The sequence below is a fragment of the Fukomys damarensis genome, unplaced genomic scaffold (genome assembly GCF_012274545.1).
Source record: "Fukomys damarensis isolate Sample0158 unplaced genomic scaffold, DMR_v1.0_HiC HiC_scaffold_19, whole genome shotgun sequence".
Taxonomy (NCBI): Eukaryota; Metazoa; Chordata; class Mammalia; order Rodentia; family Bathyergidae; genus Fukomys; species Fukomys damarensis.
In genome coordinates, this window is record NW_022900931.1 from 66,242,061 (window position 1) to 66,247,903 (window position 5,843).

At 54.4% G+C, this 5,843-nt stretch overlaps 2 protein-coding genes across 2 annotated transcripts in view; one reads left to right on the forward strand and one right to left on the reverse strand.

Moving 5' to 3' along the window:
• Nucleotides 1–5,837, forward strand: part of Spaca6 (sperm acrosome associated 6) — a 13,947-nt gene extending 8,110 nt beyond the window's left edge. Inside the window, exons 6-8 of the mRNA XM_019206489.1 lie at nucleotides 3–113; nucleotides 233–5,368; nucleotides 5,520–5,837. Coding sequence (XP_019062034.1) covers nucleotides 3–113; nucleotides 233–266 — 145 coding nt within the window. The 3' untranslated portion in view covers nucleotides 267–5,368; nucleotides 5,520–5,837. The remainder of the gene's footprint in view (nucleotides 1–2; nucleotides 114–232; nucleotides 5,369–5,519) is intronic.
• Nucleotides 2,946–5,843, reverse strand: part of Has1 (hyaluronan synthase 1) — a 10,899-nt gene continuing 8,001 nt past the window's right edge. Inside the window, exon 6 of the mRNA XM_033766036.1 lies at nucleotides 2,946–3,126. Within this exon, the coding sequence (XP_033621927.1) occupies nucleotides 2,946–3,126 (181 nt within the window). The remainder of the gene's footprint in view (nucleotides 3,127–5,843) is intronic.

A 5,843-nucleotide genomic window follows, 5' to 3' on the forward strand; every position in this document is an offset into this window, starting at 1 on the left:
AGGCCCGGCCTGGGCGAGCTGCTGGTCCGCCCCGAGGCTCTGACGCTGGGCAACCTGGCCCTGCTGGCCGGCGTCATTGGCCTTGCGTCCGCCACTGCGACGGTGCTGGTGTGGTGAGTCCCGGGGTGCAGGCTCGGGGTCCAGGTCCTCTCAGCTTTGAGATCCAGGCTCCAGGGCCTGTATTTCTGTCCTCAAACTACCTCCCCAACACGCGTGCCTCCTTATTCCCCAGGGCGTTCTTTCGGTGGTATTTGAGTGGCGACTGACAAAGGTACCTCGTGTATGTGACAGTTTCACTCCCAAATAAAGAGTACATTTCAGCGCTGGGTTCTTTGACTTCTGAAGGTCCCCGTGGTGACAGTAGGGACCGTGCTGAGGCTGTCAGGTTCCCGCCCAGGCCCCTCCCGCGTCCCTGGCAGGCCCTGACATTTCCCTGTGCAGGAAACACCCGAAGAGTCCCCCGTGTCCCCGTTTCCTTCCTCTTAGACCGCCAGCGGCCCGCAGCGCAGACCAGAGTGCTGACTCATGTTTAAGCCCTTCTCCTCTCCAGATCCAGTGCCAGGTCTCCGCCTTTTTAACTCCTGTCCCCTGGGTCCCAGTCATCACTGTGTCGTGTCTGGATCAGGGCGGCAGCCTCGCACTCACCTCCCTGCCCCTGCTTGGCCTCATTCCTGTCGCCCTTTCTCTTCAGAGCTGGAGCAGTATTTTACGTCCCGGGTGTCCAGCCTTTTGGCTTGCCTGGGCCGCATAGAAAAATAGACTATGCTTAATGTCTCCAAGTGACAGGGCTTCCTCCTTTAACATTTGAACTTATTAAATAAGTTTACAAAACAGTACAAGCCCAGGTATAATAAAGAGCACGTCCTCACAGGTGCACATGCCCCCTGCCGGTAGGCTGGAATACTGTTACTGGTGGTTGTGTTTTAGTCACCCAGTCACGCACGCGTGTCATGTGTGATCCGCGTGGATTTCAAGTTGGCTGCGTGGGGCAGGTGGAGCAGGCCCCCAGCACCACAGGGCACCCCTGCCTACACGGTGCTCAGCTGCCCGTCGGGGTGCAGCGGAGTCGGGAAGAATATTGCCGAGTGTCATCACATCACTACGTCGAGTTTTCACCTTGTCTGTCCAGGGTTGCATGTGGCAGCTTGAAAGTACGTCAGACTGGGTCACTTCCCTGCTCCCGGTTTTTCAGTGACTTCCCTAACTGCCAGCGGAACAAAACCCAATTCCTGCTTCCAGGCTCTGGGGCTCCACAGGTTCCAACCCTTGCTGACCTGGTTGGCCTTGTCGCCTCCCGCACAGATGGAGGCTGAGATATCAACTTCCTTCCCTGCAGTTTCTCTGGCCTTTTCTCCCTCCTTGTGAGCCTTTGCTGTCTCCATGGGGTCTTGGTACATACATGTTGTTGCTTGCCTAGAATAATGTTTTTTCTTTGTCCGGTTAATCGTGATTTTCCTTGAACAGCCGTCTCGTACCTTCACTCAATCCTATGACAACTGTGAGTCCAGCCCTCACTGTGTTAGTTTCTCGACCTCCCCTCACCCCGCTTGCTGCTTCTCAGCTCCAGGGGCCTCTGTTTTTGGTCCTTGGACGTTCACAGCTCGTCCCTGCCCAGGCCTCTGGTCTTGAGAAGTTCCTCCAGGAACCCACCTCGCCGTCGTGCGTGGGCTCCAGCCCGTGTGCCACGTTCTCTGACTGCTCCCTGACCCTCCCACTCCAGTGTGCGCAGCACAGAGCCCCGCGGGGCGTGCTGCTGTGGGGCCACGTTTCTCTCTCCCTAAGAGAAGCCGCCGAGAGAGCGTCCTCTTTCCTGTTGTGTCCCCTTCTGGGTCTTGCTCAGCTCGGATTTACGGTGCGCCACGCACCCTAACCCTAACTCTAGAACTGGTGATGAAACAGAAGAGAAAGTAGACAACCTGGCCTCTCGCTGAATTTAAGATTCTGGTTGGTAGCAAAAGAAAGCTTTCCCTACTCGTGACGCCAAAGGACAAAGTGTAGTGCTGTTTTTGTAGTGTTTTATGGTTTTTGGCCTTAATAACTGATTCCCCCCAACACTCTGGACACTAGTTGAGTGTTTATAATTTAACTCTGATGCCGACTATCAGGGTTATTGTCAAGCTCTAAGGATTTAGGGCTCAGACCCACAAGATTGCTGTCCCTTTAGGTACCAGTCACAAATAGCGGGCCCTAGGGAACCCACACTTCCAACTTTGCTACAAAAGTGGGGGCGCTGGGAACCCATCCCTGCCCCCAGTTCAGTAATTTTCAAGAGCTATTATATAACAGTGAAACATTTTGCAGTTCGTAAAGGATGTCATGCAGAAAATGTTCACAGCCAGGTAGAGAGGTACCCAGGCTGGTAGGGTCTCAAGTGGCAGCGTCTCTGCCCCATGGACTGGGGGAGCATTACCCTCACGGCATGGGGATGTGTGCACCGCTCCAGAAGCTCTCTGGGCCCCACACTTCATGACACAGGCACAGCCAGTGGCTGTCAGTCTCCCAAGGGTGGCAGTTGAGGCTGAAAGCTCCACCAACCTCGTCGTGGCTTAGTCTGGCTGGTGAGCAGCCCCCCAAGACTCACGAGTGTGAGTAGAACAAAGGCTGCTCCTGTCACCCAGGAAATCCCAGGGTTTAGGAGCTCTGTGCGATGTGCCCCTCACCGTCACCCTGATCAATAGCAAGTAAGACAGGTCCCGAGGACAGACACCTCAGTTTTCTACTGTGCCCTCGTAAGAAATGAAAGTAAAATAACGTCGAGTCGCATGAGCATACAGGTAAGGGAGAGGATAAGGCAGAGACACAAGCTGGGAGCATCGTGAGGGAGGAGGTATCAGAAGGGTCCTTGGGGGCGGCCTGACTGAGAAGGTGACTTCGGAGAGCCCGGAGGGGCTGAGGGTGGGGCCGCTGGACATCTGTGTTAGGAGCAGGAGCCCGAGACAGGAGGATCACAGTGGGGGAACAGCCCGCAGGCCGCTGTGGCTGGAGCGGGCTTTGGGAAATAAGTAGACAGTGATGTCAGAACCCGCGGGGAAGGGAGCCAGACCCAGACGTTGGGCCACTGTGAGGTCTGGGTTTTCCTCTAAGATGAGCACCACGGGCAGCTTCCAGCCAAGGAAGGTCATGGCCCTGACGGACAAGGTTACTCGGCGGCCAAGGGTGGAAGTCTAGGCACTGCAGTCACTCGGGCAAACACAAGATGAAGCTCGGGAGGCGGTGTCGGGAAGCTGAAGAGGTGTGGCTTCAGATTTGTCCAAAGGGAAGACCCAGTGGGCTTTGCTCGAGAACCTTCTGGCATAATGGAAATACTCTAGGTCTGTACGATCCAGTGTGGCAGCGCCCACCGCTGTGCCCAGCATGGGACTGAGTGGATAACCTTGGGTAGCTTTAATTAGTCTCAGCTCTGTGACAACAGAAATCTCAGGGGTGTGTGCCTCTGGGTACTTGTTGAGCTCCCAGAAGCTGGGAGCTCGTACTCTGTTCTGCATTTGCAAAACTGGCAGAGCACGTGGAACTCAGTAAGCACTTGGTAGATACGTTCATGACTTACTGGATCAACAACTGACGTAAAGCAGTAGGGGCTACTGTTTGGACAGCACAGCTCTGCCTACTGAGCCAGGGAAACCCGGGGAGCAGATTTCTGGGGGCTAAGGGCGGAAAGAGGAGAGCCGGGAGTCTGGATCCGCCGAAGGGGGCTGTGGACATGCACACCTGGGATGGAGGGGCGAGGCCTGGTCTGAAAATCAAAGACTGGGAGTCCTGTCTCTAAGCACAGAGCACGGTTGTGGTGCCCAGAGCCATGGATCAAGGGAAAGAGGATGAGAAGAAGTTTCTCCTAGTGAAGAGGACCCGGAGAACAAAACTAAGGGAGAAACACAGCCAGGCACCTTCGGCCTCCCGAAAGCCAAGAGAAGAGACCACTTCAAGGAGGAGGCGTGTGCCGCTGCACCAGACGCTGCCAGACGGTACTGTGGCAGGCCTAGGACTGGCCATGGGCTTTAGTGGTGTGGACTTCACCGTGAACTTGACAGGAACAGCGTGTAGGTGGAGGCGGGCGCTGCCTGTCCGACTGGCATAGGTTTGAACCTATGGGAATCACATCATTCACGGTGGAAATAGAAATTAAAACCACGACGAGATACCAGTTTGCACTCACTCGTTAGCCTGTAATCAGACTGTCACTCCTGACTGCCCTGGCAAGTGCTGAGAGAAACTGGAACCTTTGTAGCCTTGCTGGTGGGAAAGTGAAATAGTACAGTCCCTGTGGGAAATGGCCTGTCAATTCCTAAGGGGGAAAAAGATGATGAAACACTTAGCACGGAACCCAGCAATTCCTTTCCTAGGTCCACAGCTGCGATGAAGCCTCCCCCAGTGACTCAGGGCTTGATCCCCAGCACAGCAGTGTCCAGAGAGGGGCCTAAAGGGTGACTGGATTTTGCGGGTCCTAACCTGATGATCCATGGCTCACCCCATACCCGAGTTACAGCTGGGTGGGCTCTCCGAGGGGAGACTCCATTGACTTCCTTGGAAGGGCCAATCTTCTCCCGCTTGCCTCCTGCACTCTGCTTTGTGGCTGCCACAGATGGGCGGCTTTCTCTGCCCTGGAGCTTCTGCCTTGGAACCCGCCAACCATGGACGGAAGCCTCTGGAACTGTAAGCCAAAAATAAACTTTTTTCCCTTCTAAGTTGTGCATGTTGTGCCTTTGTCCAGCAGTGGAAACCTAACACAAAAAGCCAGCAGAGCTAAAACAAAACAAAACAAAACAAAAAGCTCTATCCTTAGAAAAACTTGTGCATGAATGTTCATAACGGCTTCAACACGGAAGCATTGCCAGGGTCCATCAGCTGATAAATAGCTAGACAAAATGCTGTATTTGTACTGTGGAATATTACTTGGTCATAAAAAGGAATGTCAGAGATAAATGCAACGATGTGAATGAACCTTAAAAACATCACACTAGGCGAAAGTTACAAGAGAGTACAAGTTGCTTGATTCCACTTCTGTGAAATTTCCGGAATAGGTAGATGTATTAGGCAGCAGATGAGTGGCTGCGAGGGTCCTGGGGGTGATGTAAGATGAGGAACGAGGAGTGATCATCAGTGGGCACGGGGGTCCTTTCTGGAGTGCTGAAAAGTTCCAAAAATTAGATTGTGCCGATGGCTGCACAAATCTACACATTTACTAAAAACCGCTGGGTTTGGCAAGGGAGAGACGCTGGAGACGGGATAAAAGCAGCTCTCAAGTTTTTCTATTAACAGAAAAAGAAGTGGGGAAACAGGTTGAGAGAATTTGAGAAACGGCAGAACAGTGTACTCAGATGTCCATGGGGAAGAGCTCTACGCCAGGGAAACACTGGCTATTGCGGGCCAGGTGAGACCTCTCCCCCCCCCGTCCGCAGACAGCTCGCCCTCAGCCACCGGAAGCAGCCGCAAGGTTTGGCTTCTGAGCCTAGGCACGGGTGGGCCGGGCCACTGGCGTCACCCACTGGCCGTGACAGCGCCCCACGGGGTCTCTCCCTCAGGGACGCTGGCCCGTGGGTTGATGTCCCTGTAGGTTCCCAGGAAGGAGAATGCCCAGCCCAGGTCCAAACAGCCAGCGCCCAGCACAGCCCGAGCGCTCAGCTCTCATTCGTGGAACCCTCCCCAAGCAAAGTCATCAGAAAACCGGCCAGGGGGCTCGGGAGAAAATAAATAAAATTCTTTATTATTTCCTAATCACAGTACAAACATTAAATTAGAACAGGGCGAAAGTGGGGCCCTTCCCCAAGCCTACAAAGCCACACCCCATCAATAAATACCCCTCCCGGCAGTCCCAGGCCGCGGTCCGGCCGAAGCGCCTCGGCCCG